Here is a 23,746-nt window from a genome sequence, read left to right as displayed (position 1 = left end):
TAAAACCCATCCCATGGTCTTTAATTATAAATAAGGACTGTTCGACTGCAGTCTTCGAAGCCAATGTAGTTGAACAAAATGTGCTTACAAAATTTTGCAACACAAAACTAATATCTTAAAAAAAAAAAAACAGAATGAAAGAAACATTGTGTTCTAGATGAAATACAAAGGCTTTGGTCTGTTTTACAATCAACAATGATTAGATCTGATATGTACTTGTAAACAACTGCCAAACACTTAAGTTTAAAACTCTGTCAAGCAATGTTTAATCATAATTATAGGAATTAAATATTTCTAGTTGCACATTTTCTTTTTCTTTTTTTTTTTATGACCATAGGACACTATATTACAACTATACCTAAGAGACAAATTGTACCTGACCCTAAAGAAGTGTATTTCATGATGCAATGGAACATTTATAGAATATTCTTGGGAATGTAAAACTGAAATTGACTTTTATTGGAGAAATCTTTCTGGAAGATTTCCGAAAAAAAAAAAAGGGAAGACAAGTACTTTACATTTGGACATTAACAAACTGGATTATATCGAAGACGCAGTCAACCATTTACAGAATACAGGTGTTTGGGGGGGGAAGGGAGGCGTGGAGGGGGACGGGTGGTGGTGAGGGGGGGGTCTTGCTGCACCTGTTTTCCACGCGTAATGTTCTCGGTGGTAATCTAAAGAATCAATCCAACCACAGAAGCAGGAGGTCCAACTTGTGTTGCAAGCTGTGCCGTCTTTGCACGCTTGGAGCTGTTGATAGGATTCCCAATCTAATAAATGCAAGGCCTTGTATCAGAGGCCGAGACCGCCGCGGCCTCAGTGGGTGGATCGACTTGGAGTTTTCCTCCACCGAATATCCGTTCGCAACAAAATAGGACCAATAAATAGTTTTCTCTTCTTTTTTTTTCCTTTCTGTCACAGTAAGAGTCTTCCCTCCAGCTTTTTTCGTCTTTAATGATATGCGTCCAGAGACCATGCAAAAGGCTGGTAGAAAGTCTCGATATAAGCAGATTAAAAGATAGTCATGGCAGATTCTCTCAGCTTCTCCTTTAGCAAAAAAAAAAAAGGAAAAAAAAAAACAACATGGTTTTCTAGCAGTCCGTCTATCAGTACTTGATCTTGTTTTTCTTTTTTTTTTTCATATTAACATACAAATGGCCATTTACAAACACGTCAGAAGAAAAAAAGGGAAACAATGACTGAAGTTGGAAATAGAAAAAGAACGGATAAGTTTTTGTTCCATAAAAATTTAACACCGGGCACTTTACAGAGGTCCATATTTTTTTTTCTGTCTCTCTCCACTGTTGGTCTCTCTCTCTTCCAAGTCCTCGTTTGAATGTGCCTAGAGCTACACAACAGCACACTGTCCCAGCGGGGGGGAAACAAAGCCCAGACGTCCCAAGGCTCTCCCAGAGTCCCTCTCGTTCTTTCCTCTCCTGTCTGTTGCCTCTTCCTCAACCCTCTCGCGCCTTTTTTTCTTCTTCTTCCCCCTTTCTCTCCTGTGCCATGTATTTGTGAGGAGCACTGCCGGAGGGCGATGGTGGAGTGGGTGCTTACAGGGTGAAGTAGCTCTTCTCTCTACTGTAGTCTTGACCAGTACTGAGACATGTCAGGCTCGCTCCCTGGGACTTGGACAGGGACAGACACTCCAGGAGAGATGAGTCCTGTAGAGACAAAAAGAGAGAGAGAGAGAAAGAAAGAAATGAAAAAACATAATACAGAAATCCATCAGCAAAGAGGTGAAGTAACTTTAAAGGTCGTAAGTAGCTGAGTGCATGCACCGTGTGCAGTCAGAGGTGACACCGGGACAGAGTGTTGTACTTTAAAAGCTTGTAAAAATGAGCGGACAAGCTTTTGGGGGTGGGGGGGCTGCGGTGAGTCACAACGCTCTGCACACGGCCGCTCTCTGAAACGCTCGCAAGCTCGATAAATTGAGGCCGTGGCGATGGCATTTAAACAGAGAGAGTACAACAGCAAATGAATCAAATTAATTAGCAATTTAGCACAGAGGAAATGTGGTTATGCATGATTAACTCTTCATGACTATAACCGGTATGTATGGCCCTCTGAAACAGCACCCTAATGGGGTGGAACTAAACTATGTGCCGGAGTCGTGGGGCTGACATGATGGCCTAGAGTGGCAATGAAATGAACAGGGCTCACACTGCTGCAAGGGAGAGAAAATGATTTTATATTGACCCCGGGACGTTTAAAGGATGGAAGTCTCTCAAACAGACGGGATGGGAAGGTAAAGCCGCAGCGACGGATCATGAATCAGAGACGGCTATGAAGTACCCCCTAATTACGGGAGAGGTGGCAGATATTTCACAGTGCTGCGATTAGCTCCCATACGGATGTTTGTTGGTAAACAATAAACTTTCTGCCTACCTGTTGAGGTGGTACCAGAAGTGGTCATTGATTGGCTGTTCATATGTGCCTGCATATGAGGGGGCGTGTATGTTTCGTAGCTCCGCCCGTTCACAGGCGGACTGGTAGGCAGCATGCAGGAGTAAGAGGAGGTCTGGCTGGGCTATAAAACGAGGAGAAAATTATTCATTAGCTTAGCCAACCATATTTTCAGCTCAGCAGTCTCTAATAGCTTTTATGCTGCAGTTTGATATATTTCCCTGTCAGAAAAGCCATTCTTTCTTGCTCTTTTTTTTTATTTTTTATTTTTCTTAGGAAGACTTTTAGGGTGTCTGTTTGGACTTACTTCAGGTGTGTTTGTTTTCAGACATACAACAAACCTGCATCATCCCAAAACCTGAACTGAAAGTTCCTCTGCACTTACTTGCATAGGTAGATTGTTGGCCATGGTGAAGCTGGGCATGGGGGGCAGCGCACTGTAGGTGTTTGCTAGTGCAGAATCAGGCCTGCCAAGCATTGACCCCGAGGTGAAAGACACTGTCAGGAGATGGAGAGAGAGGAAAAAAAAAAAGTCAAAAACAACAGAAACTGTGCTCACATTACACACATGCAGTCCTTTGGTCAACGGAGATCATCTCGTCTGTGTTCTCGTTCAACATGCTGATGGGCCCAGAGAGATACTGTACAATACTTCTCAGGTGACTGACTGTTGAGCATGAGCTTCAGCTCTGCTGGTGTGCTCTCCTGCCTGATTCTGCAATTACACGGACAGTCAGCTGTGAACTTTTACTCAGTCATCCATTAAAAGAGAAGCACAGCTTTTCTTCAAGTGTACAACCCTCCTTTACTATAGCAGTCCACTCAGACTGCGACTCTTTTACTGTTTAGTGATATTTCAGGCAGGTCTTGTCTGGTTTGTATTAGTAAGTGGTAGAATGTGTCACTGTAAATGTTTTTTTTGACATTTATTTGATAAGTGTGTATGTGTTTTGGAAATAACCCCAACATTTTGGAGTGGTCTTGTCAGTTCTACATGAACTTCTTGGAAAACTATAATTTCACTTTAGCTTAAAGAGACAGCAAGACTACTCTGTCAGCCAGTTTGGACATCTTTGCGATAGTCCTTGTTCGCAACTTTAGGAGTCTTATTTTTAACCAAAAACTAGCTTCATGAGGCAATTTTGCATGCAGAAACAGCTGCCATATGTAATTACAAATGTAAATGTAGTCTTTCCTTGATAGACTTTTTTTGCAGCTGCAGCTGATCTAGAATGCTGCTGCTCATGTTCTCACTAAAACCAGGAAGATAGAGCACATAACACCAGTTTTAAAGTCCCTACACTGGCTCCCTGTAGCTCAAAGAATAGACTTTAAAATACTGTTGTTAGTTTATAAATCACTGAACGGTTTAGCACCACAACACATTAAAGATCTGTTATTACTGTACCAACCGTCTAGACCCCTCAGATCTTCTGGTTCTGGTTCTGGTTCTGCTCTGCATCCTCAGAACCAGAACCAAACGAGGAGAAGCAGCATTCAGCTTCTATGCACCACAAATCTGGAACAAACTTCCAGAAAACTGTAAAACAGCTGAAATACTGGGTGCCTTTAAATCTCAACTTAAAACCCACCTGTTTAGAGTTGCTTATGGTTAAATTAGGGTTAGAGTGCAGGTTTTGATGTCTTTGATGTTTTTAATGTTTTTATCTTTACTTTTTATCTATTTATTAATTTCTTTTTATTCTTCTTTCTCACTGTTTATGCTGTTTCTTACTGTTTATTCAATGTCACATGCTGTTTTATTATTATTATTATTATTATTATGTAAAGCACTTTGAAATGCCTTACTGCTGAAATGTGCTATACATATAAAATTTGATTGATTGATTGATTGATTGATTGATTGATTGATTGATTGATTGATTGATTGATTGATTGATTGATTGATTGATTGATTGTTGGGAATTTTAAAAAGTGGATCTTCAGGAACATTTTTGGTGGTAATTTGATACCAGAATTTTAACCACAGCGCAGAATACAAGGTTAAAGTAAAAAAAAAAAAAAAAAAAAAGACTCCACCTGGTAAATATTAAAATATTTATAAAATTGAAGAGTGTGAAGATGTGTGTGGTGGGCCTACCCGGTGTGGTGGGCTGAGGGATGGCTTGGTAGACGCTGGTGCTGAAGCTGCTGCTGATGGGAATGTGACTGGAGGAGTTGTTGGCCTGTCGACGCTGGTTCCGCAGCTTCTCCTCTCGCCTCCACTTTGCTCTTCTGTTTGAGAACCATACCTTAGATAAAAATTTTAAAAAAGTACATAAATAAATTACTATCTATTTTTTTTCTTCCCAAAATACATAAACCCCAAAGAAGAATCTGATGTGCAAGCTTTCACAAGTGAACAAAATCAAGAGTTTGGAGGCCATACTTGTATTCTTGCTTCGGGCAGGTCGATTTTCGCCGCTAGTCTTTCCCGTGCGAAAACATCTGGATAATGCGTTCTCTCAAATTCTGTAGTAGAACAAATCACACAAAAAGCATGAGTAAATAACTACAAAGGTGCGTGGAGATTAGTTCATAAAACGCTGTTTTTTGGCCTTTAAAAGATAAGACTATTTGTATTTCACCTCAGAATAAATTATGGTCGTCATGAACATATTGGCTGCCATTATTTCACATGATGGGAGTTTGACTAAATAATTTACAGATTTTTGGACCTTTTTCCAGCGCCTCGATTTGCTCCTGCGTAAAAGACGTGCGGTTCCTCTGCAGTTTTCTCTTGAGCTGCAGACGCATCTGCGTCTCCTCCGAGTCTTCGCCGTTCGAGCTGATGGAGTTCGTGTTTTCTCCTGCGCCGTCCTGCTGCTGGCAGCCATCTGAGAGCAGAGGAGGGAAGAAGGGGAGAGTGGGGAAAAAAAAAATCGTTAATGGAAATATACATTCATTTAATTGAATAATTAATTATCTTGTTGCATGAGCCTACAGCTAATTGTACAGAGCGCTGTGCTACATCATTAATTAAGCCCCCCTTTCCCTCCATCATGGTTAATTTAATTCAAAATTGGAGGAATTATTTGCAATTTCTTCCTAGTGTTGCCAGATTACTGACGAGTGCCTACGTGAAATAGGCTAGTGTAAAAAAAAAAACAACCGTTTTTAATGTGTTTATAAAATATTGTGGGAAAAACAGGATGGCCCTGCGCACTTATCGTCTCCCAACAATGGTTTGTGTTCTCAAAAGGTTAAGAGAAATGTGTCAAGAAGTGGCGAGCCTCTTTTCAGAGCCTATGAAATGTATTAAACCCCCAAAACTCTGCGCCCCCCCCCCCACACACACCACCACCACCTCCCTCCCCAACCCATCCCCTCTGTTTTCTAGGACAGAGCAGCGCTTCAATGGTCGCTCCCATATGGGCGTTGGTAGAGCCATTGAGGTGACCACCAACTTTTGAATAGGAGAAGACGCTTTTCAGAATGATACAATGCCTCCAGGAGTAAGGGGAACCATTAAACTATGGACACAGCCAGGGACGACCAGCGAGCCCTCGGTGGGTGTAATATATGGGAGGAGGATGGATGTGGGGGGCGGGGGGGGGAGGGGGAGATGACAAAAGGATCCTCTCTCTGTGGAGGCGCGCAGGCTATAGTGCTCCGGCATTGTGCGTTACGAGGATCCTAGTCAACAGAGCTTTGAGTCCAGTGTGTTAACCCTTATCCACTACCATCATTAATCACGTCCCCCGGCCAGCTACACGCCAGTCAGGATTTCTGTCTTCAATTGGAAACAAATGAGTGAGGAGAGAGCATGCAACCCCCTGAACAACCCGAAATAGGGCCAATCTATTCACTGCCCCTGCTTGTCCGCGGTGGGCCCAAAGGCCCCTTCAGATGCAGGGCGAGGCTTATCGACTAATGTCTGTCTTGTTGTTGGACATCATTATCACACCGAGAAGTTAATGCGAAATTAAGCAGCGGGTGAGCCATTGGAGGGAGGTTTATGTAATATCTCAACGATACGGATCTCTGGCGACAAGACGTGCGTTTTTTTGTTGTTGTTTTTTTTTGTTTTTGTTTTTGTTTTTTTATTTGCACTGACGTTGGAACAAGTGTGGATCCATCCCTGCACAAGCCACATCAAATAAAATGTGTCTATTTGATGATGGATTTAAAATTATCTGTAAGCAAAAATTTTTGACGTGTTCACTTGGGCCTGAATGTAGAGCAAATGTTTCAATATGTGAGTCAGTGGAGGACATCTGATGTTACTTGACAATTTCCCCTGCTGCATAATGGACAAGGTATTCATCTATAGACCGACAGTTTGTGTCCGCGCTATTTGTTTCTTCGCTCCGGATAATCCACAAAAAAGAGCGAATGTGCAGCTATTATCCGTCTGCCAGACCCACTGACGCTCGGAAGGGATTTTGTTTTCTTTATAAAAGCGCTGGGAAATAAACTCATTCTTTAGTATCGCGGTGTCTCAACCAGTCAGGCGGAAAAGCAGCAGCAGCAGAAGAAGAATAAAAAAAAAATAAAAAAAAGGGAGATACCGAACCAATTGCGGCACCTTTCAGCTGCTCAGGCTGGATCAAAACACTCTTGAGAAACCGCTTAAAACTGAAAGAGAAAGTGAGAGACTAAATCCTATAGACGGGATTTGGAGCCATATAGGCAGCGAAGGAGAAGGAGAAAGGGATGAAAGAGGGAGATCGGCACCGAGGTTTTTATTCGTCAGTCTTTGGGATATAGAGCTGTCTTCTGTTTGGGGCCCCTGTCACTCTACATGTAACCTTTCTGTGTGTTCGGTCCGCTTGACTGATGGAAAACATATTTTAGCTCCCCTGAGACAAATACTTGAAGGGTCGGTGATAATATGAACGGCATAGATTATTATTATTATTATTATTATTATTATTATTATTATTATTATTATTATTATTATTAGTGAGGTTAATTAATATATTGCCATATCTTATATAGAATGTTATAATTATATAATACTTATTGTAATAATATAAAAATTCGTACTATATTATTATTATTATTATTATTATTATTATTATTATTATTACATTGTTGGGCATATAATGATGGTAATAGTTTTATATTGACATCTAATCTATAAGTAGATATTTATACATAATTGTATGCTTACGTTTGACATAAACATTTCAAGTCATTTTCAATATGACATAATACTATTTATTATTTATACAACTACTACTAAATAATAATAATAATAATAATAATAATAATAATAAATAATAATAATAATATAATAATATTCATAATAATAATGTTTAGTAACTAGTTTTACTGCGTGCTGACAGCCCCACGTGTTGAAATGGTCATTACATAAATTCTAATTTCCTCTGCATTTTCTCAGATCCACATTTGCATTTCCGCCTTGTGGTGCATGTGAAACAAACACAAATAAAATACTTCCTTGTTTAATTTGTTCGTTTTTTAGTTTAGTTTTTTTTTTTTACAGACATAATCTGTTACGTCTGATCTTTTCTGCACAAAGTTAGGCCCGTAATGCGCAGGCCCAACAGCACCGAAGCCCTCTGAAGTGGAACATTTCCACAGCAGCCCCACCATCCATCTCCACGCTCCTGCATGTTGCCATAATGAGACACAAAGCCCCCCTCTAATGAGCAATTACACATAGTGCGGGCCGTTCCCATAACCAATCATTGCGTGTGAAGGAAAACATTCCTTTGTACTGATATCCGCGCACACCGCTCCGCGGCTCTGCCTCCGCCTCTTCATCAGTGGAAAAGGGGAGGAAGTCTAGGGCTGTTGGATGGACACCTCTGCTGAAAGGACAAGCCGTTGTCACGCACATCCATGTCTGGGACAGTGGAGGCATTCAGTCTGCATGTATGGCCTTCAGCTTCCTCTAATAGAAAACCCTTAATTGATGGACTTGTTAGGGAGGGCGCAGGCTTACAGTACCTGCCTGCAGACAGAGCGGCATGGCAGCTCGTTCTAATTTTAAGCTGCAAATCAAATATATTAGCGACTGACCACATCAATAAAGAGCCGGAGCGCCCCGGCTTTATCGTTGTAATTATCAGAGGGAGTCGCGGAAGCCGCGTGCGTCAAGGTGTCTCTATCGCCACTGCGTGATAATGAGGCTCACCTTGGTTGGGCTGCCCTGGCACTGATGTTCCGGGGTACCAGCCTGGCCGGGTCCCCCAAGTTCCTGTCTGACCGTTGAGCATTCTCAGCTTGTCATACATGCCATCTGCGCCCATCTGTTGCTTTTCACTCGCCAGGTTGCGGAGGACTCTGTTTATTGATGACACCTGAATGACAAATTACATATGATCAAACTGAGGATCCGAGTCAGAGGAGGAAATGCAATAAATAAATAAATAAAAAATAAAAAGATGTTCACTGAGTTAATCTTAAAATTTGCGCTTTTTAAACGCGCACAAATGGCTCCTGCTCGGTTGGCGCATGTCAGAGGGGGCGGGAGGGGGGTAGGGGGGATTTCATACTGTACTGCCCCTCCACTTTGAAAACGCGGTGTATTTAATAAAGACTGAATGGTTGGATGCCCATCTCTTTTTCCTCCACTGCATGGGAAAAAAAGTCACTTCATGTGGCAAATTAAATCATGCACGCAACTTCCAGTCAATGCACTTACGCTGGGTATGTTGTCGTTGGTGCAGATCCCCTCCGACAGCAGCCGGTCGCGGATCTCCCAGGCAAAGATCGACGGACACTCCCGCTTGTACTGCGCGATTTTGGCGACCACCTCCGGAGTGGCGACACGGGGCTTGCTGCCGCCTATCGCTCTCGGTCTTATGGAGCCAGTTTCATAATATCTGCCCAGGATCTTGCTCACGCAGCCGTTGGACACCTGGACGGGGAACAAAAGACACAATTCACATACATTATTTATGACTATTAATGGAATGTCTATGATGGCTCAAATAATTTTCACCTTTTCACTGTCCAGCACTTGGACTTCATCATGGGTCTACAAACACAGAAAATATGCCTTCAATTGTACATTAGGCATTTTTCTATATAATAGCAGGCAGAGTACTGTTCTTTTGTTGTTGTTGATGTTGTCGTTGTCGTTGTTCGCGGTCTAATTACATTTGCAGTGAGCAAATTATAGAATTTTATTGCCTTGAAAGGGACAGAAAATCGCGTTTTAAATGATCTTTTAGGAGTTGCGTCATTTCCATTCTGCTCCAAGAGATCATTTTCAGACTGTGGACACAGTCTGCATAAAGATTTGATACATTTTTATACTTAGAAAAAATATATATAAAAAAACACACACACACACAAAAATACAACAACACAAGAAAAACTAAAATCTCACCTGCAGTATCCTGGAGATGTCACAGGGTCGAGCGCCACTATGAGCAAGTTCAACTATTTTCTGCCTGGTGGAATCCGGCAGCGGTCTGCCATTAACAAACACACCACCAAGCTGGTTTACGCCACTGTGACCTACATGGAGACAAAAGCGTCGGAGTCATCACATCACGGCGCAGCGTGGCAACATAAGCAGGTAAACAACAACAACAAACTGTGTAATAAAGCACAGTGATTTTCATGTAATGGTGAGCAGGGTGGCTTAAAGCGTTCAGGATAACCGAGGTAAAGATGCAACATAAAGGCAGCACACGGTCAAAACTGAAAGAAAACCTTTCCCCACACGAGGTGTTCAAGAGCTGCTCTCCTCTGACAGCAAACGGAGCTCACAGTTATACAGCGGCTGACACATGCAGAACAGGAGTCAAAGGACAGCCAGCGTCACACAAAACCAAGCCAAAACATCTTAATTGGGTGACAGAAGTCATATTTGCACGATCAGCTGCCTGCAGGAAATGGAACCAACCTCTTATCAAACCGGCAAACTTCTCCATCCTGCCACAAAAAAAAACAAACAAACAAACAAACAAAAAACCCAGCACTTCACCCAATATCAAGCCTTCTAAATGATAATCCACATCCCTCACAATGTCGTTTAAAAATGACGGGATGGTTGAATTCAGTTAAAACGCTGCATTTGTTTTAAAACGAGAGGCGATAAATCCGAAATCTTTGTTGTAAAAAAAAACAAAAAACGAAAAAAAGCAACAACAAAGACGCGTAAATAAGATGATAAGCATTTAAATGCAAACTCCAAAATAACATTTTTGTTGTTGTAATATCTAAAAAAAAATAAAAATAAAAAATAGCGTATTTAAAAAAAAAAAATCTTAAAATATTTTTTTATTGCACTGCTGTTAAGTAAGCAAAGAATAAACCCGCAAACCTGAAGCCAAATGGGAAAGCTGACTCCCCGGAGTGCCTGCGCCGCGCTCTGATTCTCCGCTCCCTTCCCCTGCGCTGCCGCCCGGTGCATTGACTCCGGGAGCAGAGGCTCCTTAGCAATAAATAAGCTCCAAATATAGAAGAGGGGGAAAATATGATGAGCCTGCCTGACATTTGTCTTTAAAATAAAGCTAGCTGCACGTCAAGTTTGAGCTTAATTTCTGGAAATGGGCGGAAGTCGCCTCGGATCATGCATGGGAGGCTAATTGAAAAGATCAGTTGGAGCACTTGTGGCAGGCATGTCACTTTATGACACCGCTCCGCTTTTGAAAATCGCATCGTCACGACAAATAGTAGCATGATAAAACGACCCTTTCTGTCTGCATTTGGATATCACTCAGACAAAATTGGACGCTACTCGTTTACCCTCCGAGGGAGACTTCGTTTTAAGGTGGCCAGGGGCTACGCGCGGTCACACAAACGAGGGCGCGCCTGGATTCTTAACATATTAAAAGTGACATGCAGTTTTTTATTTATTTTATTATTCCCTCCCCCTTGTTTGTATTTGACAACAAATGCTCACAGCCACTGCAGTCCTGTTGTGTGCAGTCGGTGGGTGTCTTTACTCTGCGCTGTGCAACATCCACTCGACAATGAGTGCAGACTTTATTTATGCTATGAGGAAAAAACAACAACAACAAAAAAAACCCCACATATCCCTTTCATACTTGACTGGATGCAAACCTGTTTAACTGAGCAACATATCCCTTTTGGCCGCAACGTGTAATAATCTCCCAGCGTGGATCTGATTGATGGTAAATCCATTATCATCCCTCTTGCTCTTTTGGTAATTCCAGGATTAAGTGGAATTAATAGACTTCTTACGATGAAATTGGCCCATTCCAACATTAAGCTGCGCTGCTTCTCCTCCGCCGCTCCATCACCTCTGATTTATACCTATCATATAAATCCTCCGGATCAATAAAACCCTCAGATAAGGACGTCACATAAAAATCAAACTCTCTCTGTGAGTCTGAGGTTAAGTCTTAATCATGGCGGCAATTCCCTCAAGTGGCCGCAGTCGATCTCGCCCGCTGGCGCTGATTACGCGCCCTTGTATTCTATTGCAAGTCGACTAATAGGAAAACATATGGTGTCAATTTGGACGCTCCCCACCATATACACCCAGGAGTTATTAGCACAAAAGCCGGCGAGGCCGCCGCGACCTTTAGACAACCCAAAGGGCCGGGCCGAGTGATATCTCCTCGGCAATTCGCAGCAGACATCACACGCCAAGCCAGGGGAGCATCCCATTAACATCAATCCGCAGCAAAGCAGGAGCGCAGGGGTGTTTGTACACAGTTTTGATAAGACCCCCCCGGCCCCCCTCTCCACCCCATCATCTCTTGTAAGTGACAAGCAAGGGGAAAAAAAAAAAAAAAAAAAATCAAAATAGAAAAATAATAAATCATCATAATAAAAACAATCCCACCACTTCGGCTATCCAATATGTTTGGATTAAAATGCGCACAGATTACAGCACAGACATCGAGGTATATGGAGAATAATGTAATAAAATTATTCCACACACCTTCATCACAGATGTCATACACCTCTTGTCCAGCAGCAAGAGAGAAAATGTTTCATGTTTATCCTTCTTATGTTTCAACACACACATACACACATACATACTCACACACACCAGGAATAAAACTTTAAACAGCTTCATCTTTTGCTTTTTTTTCCCTCCCCCCATGACAATATTCTTATTTATTATTTATCCCCTCTCTGAGCCTACACCGGTTAGAATGTGAACGTTTCTACTTTTTTTCCCCCCCTTCTTCTTCCTTTTCTAGTTCATGCTGTCTGTGCTGCAGAAATATATGGACTAATCTACATAAGACATTATTGCCATTCCCCGTGTTTCATGCGGGGCTCTTTTCCCTGCGAAGCTCATCTCGTATGCAGCCCTGGCAGCCAGCTCTAACGCTAATGCAGACGGCTGTGCAATTATTTAATACCAACTCAAGCAGAAACAAAAAAAAAAAATCTCCCTCTCGACCCACCCCCTCCTATTCTCTCCTCATTTCTCTCTCTCTCTCTCTCTCTCTCTAGAGAGGCATGGCGTGTGATTAACTTGTTCAATAATAACTTTGCCTATACATATCATTGCAAAATAGGTATAACAAAAATAATAAATTAACTGCAATGAAACGAGCATCAAATAGCAAACATTTCTTCCCTCATGCAAATTTCTGCAAGCACACATGATGTTTTTTTTTCTTTTTTTTTTGGAGAGTGCAAACATGTCAGCGGCTGTTGCTTCCATGCAACCACGTTAAGAAGCTGCGGCTGTAATGAGAACTTTCACAATAACATGGAGATATATGAAAACAACTTACTGTTCTGCATCATTGAGGCTACGCCAGACTCCCACGTGGCTTGGTTGTGGTATTCTAAGCATCACAAGAAGATAACAAATCTGGTTAGCATCAGATTATCTAGGAATGTCCTATAAACATGTTCATTTCACTTGTTTTTATACGTTCTAGATTTTTTTTAAAGGATTAAAAAAAAAAAAACTTTCCCATTTTTTTTTTTTTGGTCGATTTGAATTTGGCAGCTGCCTTGTCTTGTTCTCTTTTATATGTTTTTCTTTTCTTTTTCCTTTTTTTTTTTACAAATACAGATGCAAAAGTAATAATGTATATATAAATAATTTTTTAAATTTTTTTTTTTACATCCTAAGTGCATGTTTATATTTATATAGTCATATATGTGGATTTTAATTAAACTTGCCTGGAAACAGAGTTGACTGTCCACTCTATAACAATTTAGTCAATCATCTGCCGCTTTCACTACTTAATGTCTCCCTATAGGACAGAGCAGAACAACACATTAGCACAGCAGCAGCTACACTGATCTGCTCAAACCTAACAGTCTACATTCCCCCCTGACTCTCTCTCCTTCTCTCTTTCTCTCTCTCTCCCCCCCTCCCCAACTTTATTTACAATTAATCTAAATCCGGTTGCCAAGCAAATGACTTGTAATTGACGTGAGACAACATACATGTCAGCACCTGTCAAAATAAACTCAAACTAACCACCAGTGGGCCTATAACTCTTTTTACAGCACTTTTCCTTTCAGTGCTTTTATTTTGTGGGGCTTTAAACAAAGAAATCAGCTCTCATCGTCCCAGCAAGAGGCCTTTAAACACCCCTCACCCCCCCATCCCACCATCCCCACCTCCCTTAAAAAAAAAAAAAGACTTGATGTAGGAACTGTACAGTGACACACGTTGTCTACCTCGCCTCATTGCTTTGCAAAAGTACAGAGCAGGAGGGGGTACAGAGCTGGTGTACAAAGCCTGCTGGTCTACCCCAACAATGCTGCGTCCCCTCCTCTCTGCGTATACCTCCAACTCCGGGGTGAAAACTCGGCCTTCGCGACTAGAAACACGCAACTAAAACACACCAACAAGTTCAGATTAATACAAAGAGCCGGAGGCATGAATCCACCCCCTCCGGGAGCATTCACACACACACACACACACACACACACACACACACACACACACACACACACACACACACACACACACACACACACACACACACACACACACACTCCTCTCCCTCTCTCTCTCGCTCTATCACACACACACACACACACGGCCGTGACCCCGCTGCCGCTGGTGCGTCAATGCTGGTTTTGTTTGCCCTGCTCTCATAGATGAGGGTGGGGAGATATAAATGTTTTGTTTTTTGTTGTTTTTTTTTTTCAAAAAAGTAATTTCTTGTTATAAATATTTGGTGGTTGTTCGGTGCTGCTGGTGCGGATTGTAAAGCGGTTTTTTAACGACACAACAGCGCAGTGGGGCGCTCAATTGGAAAAGACAAATGCCGTAAAGAAGCCATTGAAAAAGAGAGAGGAGGGGGGGAACAGATAAAAAAAAGGGGGCCAGGCCAGGGAGAAGTCTGAAGTTTTCATTTTCTCCCTCCATGTGGAGCTGTGTTGTGTGTAAAGAGAAAGGAGGAAAAGGGGGAGATAAAAAAAGGAGGCTCCCTCCACAGTCCTTGTCTCTCATAGACATGCGTGTAGAGGCCGAGACTAGATTGGGAAGACGCAAGCAGCTAGGGGCCACCATTACTTTTAGATTATAACGTGTTTTAACAAATAAGCTGTTCGGTCATTAATCAAATTCAAATTCCTTCACATTGACCCACGTTACTCATCAGTCAGCAGCTAAATCGTTAAAAAATAAAATGCACATGTACGCAATTAACAATTCAAGATGTGCTCATTTAAACTTAGTGCTTTGCCTCTAGACAGTATAAATAAAATGGTTTTCATTGAGTTGTTATTTATTTTTCTATCGCCCTATAAATGCGCTTGCCTGTTAGTCTGTAGCTTTCAGGCTTCCTATAAAGGCCCGAGTGGTTAATCATTTATTTAGGGTCGAAAGCTCAAACGTTGTTGTTCCTGGGGGTTAACTAGGACCTAATCTGCATTTCTTTCCCTGTCGTAATCCGGAACAACAATGTCTTAATTCAGCATGCGTTATTCTGGCGGCTGGACGCTACGCTCACTACATTCTCATACACAACCGGTCCACGTAAGGCCCAAACTCAGGCCGAACAAACAGAAGAAAATACAGCATATCAAAAAAAATATAATTATTATTTTTTGTTAAAATAATTATATCTGCTGCTACTAATGCATTAATTAGATGAATAGTCAAATGTTTGGTTTCATATACACATATATATATTTTTAATTATTTAAAAATATGTTTCAGGTTTTGATTTCATGGCTTAATTTATTTTATAATCACAAATGTATTAATAAATTAAATCAAAATACTTTTTTTTTTTAAATCAACTCTTATGTTTTAAGAAACTCGCTTGAAAGCAGCAGCAGTTCCACATTTTCTATTTTGGATGGCTAAAATTGTATTTTAAGGATTTGTTTAATGGTGACTATTTTGTGAGCTCTTACAAGACACACTCTCTGTATCCTAACTCCTAAAATAATGAAAACCGCTTAACAATATTTTTTAAATAAATACAGAAAGTTCCAATTGCTTACAGGTCACTAGAAGAGCGCCTAAGGATGGGGAGAGTTTTGTACGTTTTTTTCATTTTAACACAAACAAACCAACCCTCTTCCTGGGTATGTGCTTTTTTTTGTTACTTTGTTTCATTTTATTTATTTAATTTATTTTTCATTTTAAAGAAGGCGCTTTTATGACTCGCCTGCATGATTCAATCTGACACCTTTCCTCAACGGGTCATTGCGCTCCACTCCCCAAGACGATCGCTGACTGTCCTGGCTCATCGTGGCTTGTTTTTTTGTTGTTGTTGTTTGTTTTAAAAATAATAATAACAATTTTATTGTATTTATTTTTCTTCTCCCGTCTCATGTGCTGTCATAAATAAGCGGTAAGCTGTCCGTGGACACATGGACACAACAACAGAATGACGGAAATAATGTGGAGCGTATAAAATACGACAGAAGCGCTGAAGGCGACTTGGGACTTTTTTTTGAAAGAGTCCAAACAGAAGACAGCGCGGTCCACAGCCACAAGTTTACCACTAATCCTCAAGCCAAAGCTGGAAATATACTACTTTAATAATAATAATAATAATAATAATAATAATAATAATAATAATAATAATAATAATAATAATAATAATGGAGAAACTTATAGTCAAAATCTCACCTTTTTGGGGCATCCTCCGTCCTTTATAAACTATAGGCTGTAGAGCCCCGCTCTCCACACCAAAATAATAGGAGGTGGGGGGTGGGGGGGAGAAAAAGAGCAAAAAGCCAAAAAGCCGACCAGGATTTGAGTGTCTCGCTCTCCCCCGGAACTTTTGAAGAGGAAAAATTAGTTTCCAGTGGTCTTCGGCGGAGACGGAGGGGATATCCCTGCGAAGGAGACAGAGATTGACAGTGAACTCAGATGTCAGAACGCACCGAGTTTGGCGCTGGATGTGCGCTGGCGTGTGAGAGAGCGAATGAGAGAGTCGGGATGAGGGAGAGTGGGGAAGAGAGAGACGAGGGAGGGTGGAAGGCGGGGGTGGGGGGGTGGGGGGGAGGAGCGGAGGGGAGGGCGAGAGAGAGAGAGAGAGAGAGAGAGAGAGATGGTGGAAAGGAGGTGGGGGTAAAGAGAATGAACACACCTATGCTGATTGGTGATGGAACAAGTGTATTAATGTTATGTGTTCCTGGTCGTCTGTGTGCGCTTCGCCTCTGCTCTGCTCTGCTCTCCTCTGCTCTGCTCTCCTCTCCTCGCCTCCCTCCGCCGCTCTTCACTGGCCCATTAGCGCGACCCGACCTCTGTCATCATCCCCCATATAAACACTTTCCCCCCTGCACCACAGCCAAAGCGGGAAACAGGAATGAGCCACAGCGACGGAGAAGAAGAAGAAGAAGACGAAAGAGAAGGAGAAGAAGAAAAGCAAAAGGGGGGCAGAGAGAAAGTCTCGAGTCTTTCCCAACCCACTCATTTCTGCAGCCCACGGACGCAAATGCACCCTGTGCCCGCTTGCTTCAAATAAGCAGCTGCAAAGCCAAAAAAATAGAAAAGAAAAAAAGAGATAAAGAAAAAAAAAAACGTCTATTCCTCTTCCAGGGAATCTAAGGCATGCTCGGCTCCAACCTGAGGCTTGACGGTGCTGCAAAGAGGTGGGAGGGGAAGAAGTGGACAAATGGGGGAGGAACTGGCGGAACCCACGGCAGTGGAGCAGCGCACACGTGAATGTTGGAACTCGTAGCACCGAATTAAAACCACAAAGAGCAGCAGCGTGCCTTTTCCTAACAGAGCCGATGCTCTTGTTTTTTTGTTTGTTTTTTTTTTTGCGGATGTTGCTCACAAGCCGCAACAACTGTAGTTTTCTTAGAAATCCCTCTGTCTGCTACTCTGTAATAAAATCCTGCACCTGCTCCTTCTAGAATAAAATAAGACGTGATTGTTAAAAAGTTTTAGAGGCATCACTCACTGGCAAAAAAAGATTCCTATCTCAAATTGAAACATTGTAAGTTAAAAACTCACAGCCCTGACTCCCGGGAAAAAAAAAAATCCCCACCACGTGCTTTTGTTTATTCTTTCTGAGCATCACCGTCTCCCCTCCCGAACAGCCATACCCCTCCTGTCAACAAGGAGCGCCATGCGTAAAGAGCGCGGCCCTTTAGGCAAGCTCGGCTGCATTTTATGGGGAGGTGGGGTGGTGGTGTTGAAAGGAGTGAGGGTGGAGGGGGAGGGGGGGGGAAGGGTGTATTTGCGACGTCACTCCCGCTTCCTGACAGCGAAGAGCACGCGCGTAAATAAAGTAAAGCAAATGACTGCGTAGCCATGGCCACACGCTCCCCCGTAACTGCACCGGCTGAATGACTGGACCATTACCGCACACCTCAGCGCACCCAAAAGCAACCCCTCTGCGCCATGTGTCCGAGCGTAAACTCTGAGCTCTCTGGGAGGAAGGAAGGCACCCCAGAAAAAAAGAGAGAGAGAGAGAGAGAGAGCGGCGGAGGGGGGGGGGGGGGGGGGGCAGAGAAGCGAGGTTTGTACGCATGCTGAGGTCAAAACTAAAGCAAAAAAAAATAAAAAAAATAAAAAATGAGGGTGCCTCAGAGAGGGCCAAATGACGAGAAAGGGGAAGAGCATAAACAGGGGGAGGGGGAGGAAATTTTTCTCTTCCCTTTTTTTTCTTTTTTTTTTTTTTTTTAGGGATGGGGAGCCACGAAATGAAGTCATGGGGGCCTACACTTGACTTTTCTTTGACATGTGAAAAAGTAGGAGAAGTCAAAGCTCATCAATAAAACACTTTGGAGGTGAAAGAGGGCTCCCTAACAACCATTGCATTCCTGACTGCGGGTTCAATGAGTAGACAAACGACGCTGCCAGAGAGAGAGAGAGAGAGAAAGAGAGAGAGAAAGAGAGAGAGAGAGAGAGAGAGAGAGAGAGGAACAGGGAGGGAAGGGAAGGGGATGGAAGGGAAGGAGGTGAGGGTCTGCCCGGCTTGAATGGGGCCCTCAGTGGGCCGGCGAGATAATGAGCTGAGAAGACCGACTCAAACTGTCACCGAGGGCCCCGTGGTGAGGAACAACACTCTGGCCAGCGCTCCCTCATCAAACAACCCGTAAACTAAACGAGCACATTCATCTGTTTCTCCTTGCTGCTTTGTTTCTACTTACTCAGACTGGTGGTTCAGCCGATGGGCCCGCCGTGAATGCTCGCAGCTTATATCATCTAAAGAGGGGGTGGAGGGGTTTGGGGGGTTCCCTAACATTTTTACGTCAGTGACCCCTCCTATTAGACATGCATTAGACCAAAAACACCCCCTCACACACTTTGTCTCACACACACACACACACACCACCGTTTCTCCCTCACCTCTTCCTCCTTCTAGTCAGGAGTTTGTGCCATTAGGGGGACCTCGACTTGGTTCCAAATTAAAGTGTAGGAGGAGCTAAAGATTCACTCAGCTATATTGCTTTGAATAATTTACAGTTTCCAAGAGTTTGGATGTATTAAAGTAAGACTGATGCTAAAAGGGCCAAAAGAAAGTTCTCTATATCCGCAGTGTTGTTTTTGAAAGAGAGAGCTCCAGGAGAACTGTGAGGACGGTTAGAAAGTTTCTTTTTTCTTTTTCTTTTTTTTTTTTTAAAAATCCAGGAACCGTTTTAAAGTCTGTTCAGAAGGTCGCAGAAATATATGTGGTTTTTTTTCTGCAAAACTCTCTACAAATGCACACTTTTGTTGTGCTAACTGTAGTGCCACTCACTCACTACTTTTAAATCACTCGTCACAGTCTGCAGCTGTCAAACAAAACAAAACACAACAGAACAGAACAGAATGCACGCCACTAACCTGGCTGCCATCGCCTGACACACAGATTCCCCGGTGAGAGTGTCAAGTAGTTTTCTTTGGAAACAATGCCTCCAGTAGGTTATTGGTTTCTTTTTTTTTTTTGGTTAAGCTGTAAATCCGCTCTAAGAGCTAATTCGTTGTCTCTCCAATCTCAAGATGTTTCTGTAATCTTGTCTTTTCTTTTCTTTTCTTTTTTTCTCAAAATCTTCCCATCAATCTGTGTCAAGCCAGCGGGAATAAAGCAATTTAAAAATATATATATTTTAGATCATATCAGCTTCTTTTTAAAATTTATTTCAAGCTTTGTAGCTGATAAAGTTCATTTAATTGCTGTAAATTAACTACTGTAAGAAATGAATAAATAATTGAAGAAGAGGGTGGGGGGGGGGGGCGATGTTGGGAAAGCAATTAGCCCAATTCGGATTAGCAGCAACTAATGTCACAGGCCTTGAAAGGAAAGCCTAAGCTGCTCGCTATTTCCCCCTGAGGCAACGCAGTATTTGTATTCCTCTAGAAACTTTTAGATACAAAAAAAAGTTGAAAGAAAGAATACTTTAAAAAAAAATTTAAAAAAAGAGAGTTCAGAAGTGAAAACATTTCTTTTTGCTGAGGGGAAAGCAGATCTGTTGGAGAGTCATGTAGCCATGCTGACTAATATGGGAGATTTCCAGCTGAACCTCACTGGTGAAGTTTTCAGAGGTAAATTAGATCAAGTTTAAGAAAACTTAGATTACTGGATACACTTTTTAAATATGTTTTGCTGTTTTAATAGAGTTGTTTGCCTTTTATGAAACTCTCCTATTGGAAGTTACAGTCTGTCAGGGTATGTCTGTCAGAATAAGTGCAATTTATATATATATATATATATATATATATATATATATATATATATATATATATATATATATATATATATATATATATATATATATATATATATATATATTAATGATATGTATTAATGATTAATACATATTAATTAATATGTATTAATGATTGTAAACCATTTTGTTATTATATGTATTAATGTATTATGTGTATTAATGATTTTAATCCAATTAATACATTGCTACGTCTGCAATTTAATTAAACGAAGCGTTAATTAAAAACCATCACATTATCTTCATATTTTAAATACATATTATTGTTATATTATATGTTTTTGTATTGTCAAAATACCATTTTCAACACAGCGTTATGAGTATTACAGAATATTCTGGACAATTAGACATATTATTATTATTATTATTATTATTATTATTATTATTATTATTATTACAGCAGTTGCAGTACTTGTAAAATAAGTCTCTCATATGCATGTATAAATATGCTTAATAAATATTTGCAGAACTTCGGCTGTTCCTCATGTCACTGTGATTCATCAAACAGCCTCTGACTGACACGTTCACTCACTTCAACAAGACGCACGAGGACACCGCGGCTCTTTTATTTGCATATGTCATTGACGCGTTGGATAAGTAGGATTCGGGCTTTATATGAATAAATTGAACTTATGCTCTAAGATTTCATCAGTCCACATCAGCCAGGATTTTTTTTCTTCTCTCTCCCTGTTTGGCGGCGCACGTGGAGCGCGACCAGAAACAGAGGAAGCTCCTTTAACTGCGCGCGATTTTTCAGCATACTGAGTTTTAATAAGGGAACGTGGCATATAAAAAATGTTTTCCTGTTGTTTAAATGTTTGCTCGTCTCCTCTTTATTGCGTCTTTCGTAGAAATGATCGTATGAGTAATTACAAATAATAACAAAATGGTTTATACTGCGTTTTGCTCCTTACATTTACACTATATCCTCTCATTATTGCATTGAGATCAGTTCAGTACGTTCATGTTTCTGCACAGCATGTTTCGGATCATTGCTTCAAGGCGCTTAAGGTGAGCAGTCTGAAAAAGCACAAGGCTTGAAAGCTGGGAGAAACTCCGGGACTGATGGAGTCACCGAGCAGGAAAAGACACAGGGGCCAGAAAAACCTGGACGTGATGCTGCTAGGAGGCGAGTTGTTATGCACATATTATAGATGCGCATTTAATAAGAAAGTGTAGACCGTTTTCATTTTTCAAAAGCAAAAATATAACTCCACTTACGAATCGCACAACTCATTCATTTTGTTCACCAGAGCTCGTGTTGCCCTCACACGACATTCAGTGAACCGGTCTAACTTCATTAGGTTCACAGGCGCTACTTAGCGCCTCCAAACTGTCCAAAAAAAAAAAAAAAAAAAAAAACTTAAGCAAGCGGAGGAAGCATCGATCCAAGACCCGCAGGTAAGAGATTCCGCTGCTGGACAGCGACATGTCCACCGGACTGATCAATGGAGTCCGAGCAGTTTTCATCTCACCAGAGGTTTTAATGGAAATACGTTAAAAGCGCTTAAAGTGAGGATTAAATTAAAGCTGCATTAAGCGACAACAAAAAGGAAATCCGCTCACTCTGATCAGCTTGTGTCGTTGATTATGGAGCAACATGCGAAGCACTTTTTCTTTCTTTTCTTTCTTTTTTTTCCCTTTAATATCCGAACATGCGTCAGGGTTGTAAAAAGTTCTCGTTCTATAAAAGGAAAATATACACATATTCTCCAGCAGCGTTTAAGTCGTTCAACATCAGAACTGATTATGAAAAGCTTTAAAAAAAAAAAATTTATAAAAAAAAAAATTTAAAACAAAAAATGTGATTCAGCGAAACTCACCCGAGTGTAAGCAGCAGCGGTGTGTAACAGTGTATCCTATCCGTGTGTACATAAGTTCGCCTCGTCCCTCCGCCGGATTTCTCCTCAGAAACGTGTAGCTCCCGAATAAAAAAGTAAAAAAAAAAAAAAATCTGTCTACCTTCGGATCCGTCTTGGAGTTGAAATGTCAATGAGAGTGAGGAGGGTTGGGAAAATATGCTGCACTTACCAGCAACTTTCCCCTTCAGCATCAGCCTGAAGTTGGCAGTGATTGGCTGGAGCGACGGCTCGACGTCACACCTTGGACAGGACGCGGTGGAGCGCAGGGACTGGGAAGTGCGCAAGGTGGCCTCCATGTGGAGCTCACCGGCCTGTGTGCGGGGAGCCACATGTGTGCGGGCGCTAACACAGCTAGCCACCGACTCTGCAGAGACTCTGCTCTGCATTATAAAGGCTATTGTTTTATTTTAATCGTGTGTATTTTAATTTAATTGTCCGCTCTGCTTTCAAGTTTCTGTAAATACACGCCGAGCGTGCCGCAGGCCAGTGACGCGCCCAAGGGAGGCCCACAGGGGGCATCTGGCACCCATATAAATGTACACTCTTAAAAATATCTAACATATTAAGACAGTTTATTTTTGGTTAATAGGTAAATAATTTATTTATTTATTTATTTATTTATTTATTTATTTATTTATTTATTTATTTATTTATTTATTTATTTATTTATTTATGTATACCACACAAATAAGTTCTACCACAGAAACAACATATCCAATAAATCACATTAAATTCTGCTCCGAAGTTGAGATTAGCTAAGGTTCTTCTGAATTTCAATGGTCTAGAAATTACAGTGCGTACATTTTATTAGTTTATTTTGTCTAGCAGCGCTCATAAAAAAAATATATAAATATTTTTTTTCTGTGATGTTCTGTGTTAAGATAAATTGTGCTGATTTAAATCGTGACAAAGAATATCTGAATTAGTTGCTGAGGTGTTAAAACGTTAAAAGCGTTATTTGTGTGTGTGTGTGTGGGGGGGGGGGCGGGGGGGGGGGTCCTGCCTGAGCATGCTCAGTGCAACAGGTGCGGACAGACCACGTGGAAGCAAATCTCTCTCAGACCTCCCCTACCACTCTCCGTGGATGTGGGGTATATTTTCAATCACTCACATAGAAACTCACGCATAGAAACGAGAGGAATAAAACGCTTTCTACGCCATAAAGCAGAGGTAACCAGACGTCTCCACTGTTTTTGGCCTTTTATTTCTCTGGCCCTATAAAATTGTCATCAGTGACTCATAATTGGACTTCTGCTCGGCTTTTACCGAGGCAGGCTAAAAGCTTCAAACCTTTTTTTTTTTTTTCCACAACCGCTGACGTTTGTGTCAATTTGAACAAGACGGTGAGTTAATGGGCAACCGCGCCGCCGCTCGTCTCCCAGGAAGAGGCGGTGAGGGGAGGAGGGGGGCTGGGGGGGGGGGGGGGCAGGGCAGGTACGGGCCAGCCAGGACTGGCTGCGTTCGGGTCATTA

The 23,746-nt window shown here is 41.6% G+C and overlaps 1 protein-coding gene across 10 annotated transcripts; it reads right to left on the bottom strand.

Moving 5' to 3' along the window:
- On the bottom strand, positions 1-22,806 carry pax6b (paired box 6b). 10 transcript variants are annotated; one of them, XM_081605239.1, is made up of 15 exons: positions 22,236-22,799; positions 16,379-16,587; positions 13,456-13,529; positions 13,059-13,112; positions 12,248-12,271; positions 9,716-9,846; positions 9,326-9,361; positions 9,026-9,241; positions 8,516-8,681; positions 5,088-5,246; positions 4,799-4,881; positions 4,511-4,661; positions 2,795-2,907; positions 2,392-2,533; positions 1-1,667 (listed from the first exon to the last, which is right to left on the bottom strand). In XM_081605239.1, the coding sequence occupies exons 4-15, from the start codon at positions 13,069-13,071 to the stop codon at positions 1,582-1,584; spliced, it is 1,320 nt and encodes a 439-aa protein (XP_081461365.1). In that variant the 5' UTR covers positions 13,072-13,112; positions 13,456-13,529; positions 16,379-16,587; positions 22,236-22,799; the 3' UTR covers positions 1-1,581. The 10 variants fall into 10 exon arrangements, with proteins under 10 accessions (XP_081461365.1, XP_081461358.1, XP_081461367.1 ...); XM_081605232.1 differs by lacking the exon at positions 13,456-13,529; XM_081605241.1 differs by lacking the exon at positions 12,248-12,271 and having other exon boundaries at positions 22,236-22,798.
- Between the last annotated feature and the right edge of the window lie 940 nt (positions 22,807-23,746).

Source organism: Poecilia reticulata, chromosome 3 (assembly GCF_904066995.2).
Source record: "Poecilia reticulata chromosome 3, P_reticulata-male-v2, whole genome shotgun sequence".
NCBI classification, from domain to species: Eukaryota; Metazoa; Chordata; class Actinopteri; order Cyprinodontiformes; family Poeciliidae; genus Poecilia; species Poecilia reticulata.
This window is presented reverse-complemented; position numbering and strand designations above follow the sequence as displayed.